At 52.4% G+C, this 1,146-nt stretch overlaps 1 protein-coding gene across 1 annotated transcript in view; it reads left to right on the plus strand.

Moving 5' to 3' along the window:
- LOC106808489 overlaps positions 1-1,146 on the plus strand; it is a 35,376-nt gene that overhangs the window by 9,269 nt on the left and 24,961 nt on the right. The window contains exon 2 of the mRNA XM_014811229.1: positions 1-108. This exon is cut by the window's left edge and continues 10 nt beyond it. Within this exon, the coding sequence (XP_014666715.1) occupies positions 1-108 (108 nt within the window). The remainder of the gene's footprint in view (positions 109-1,146) is intronic.

The raw sequence follows: 1,146 nt of genomic DNA on the forward strand, positions 1-1,146 counted from the left end.
GCAGCCATCAGTGGTGTGCACACGAATAGCACTGTCACTGCCGACCGGTGTCCTGTTTCTCCACTGCTCGCTCCCACCTACACGCCGCTGGCGGTGCGCACACTAAAGGTGGGTGCGAGATTTGTTATTACTTACTCATACCGCCACCGGACACGCGCGCGCGCACGCACGCACACGCACCCGCACACGCGCGCACGCACACACGCACGCGCGCACGCACGCACGCGCACACACGCACGCACACACGCGCACGCGCGCACGCGCGCACGCACGCCCGGGCACTAGCATATAACATACATGTTCGCTGTACAACGAGCAGAGAGAAGCAGGAAGAGCTATCACATCTCTGCTGGCGTGTTCAATACTAGCAGCTGTCTGGCTTCACACATGTGCATGCGCGGGCAACTTACTGTTTCCTGCGAAATTAGTATTTCGTGCGAGCACACACCGATTACGCTTTTCTGTTGACAGAAATATACGAAATTGGTGCTGTGCTAGTTGGTTCTTTTCCGAATTGATTTGTGAGGGGCGCAGGCGATGGATGGCCTGCTGATACGGTTTTTTTTATTAAGCGTTACCGGGCAACAAGTGGTCCTCAAATTAGAGGTATAGTAGGTCCGCATATTTAGAGGTGGCTAAATTTGCCGTTAGGTTTACCATGTGTGTGTGCGTGCGTGCGTGCGTGCGTGCGTGCGTGCGTGTGTGTGTGTGTGTGCTGTGTGTGTGTGCGTGCGTGTGTGTGTGCGTGTACGTTCGTGCGTGTGCGTGTTTTGATAACAGTTGCAGAACCGCGCGTCGTTTTGAAGCATATTGTCTCCTAATAGCCTTGACGTTCTTTTGTGCGCATTGTTCTGAGTTGGTTTCTTTGATGGTCTCGTTCCTTGCGACGCATGAACGCTCTTCCTGATTAAAATTTATATAGAATGTCCACTGTAATGTGTGACTCTGATAGTGCATACTTATCACTTTTGATTTGAAACGAAGTAACAGCTAACACCCTACTCAGCATCACACTGGAAAGCGCGGGCACGCGAGCACACACACACACACACACACACACACACACACACACACACACACACACACACACACACACACACACACACACACACACACACACACACACACACACACACACACACACAC

The sequence above is a fragment of the Priapulus caudatus genome, unplaced genomic scaffold (assembly GCF_000485595.1).
Source record: "Priapulus caudatus unplaced genomic scaffold, Priapulus_caudatus-5.0.1 Scaffold281, whole genome shotgun sequence".
In the NCBI taxonomy this organism is placed as follows: Eukaryota; Metazoa; Priapulida; class Priapulimorpha; order Priapulimorphida; family Priapulidae; genus Priapulus; species Priapulus caudatus.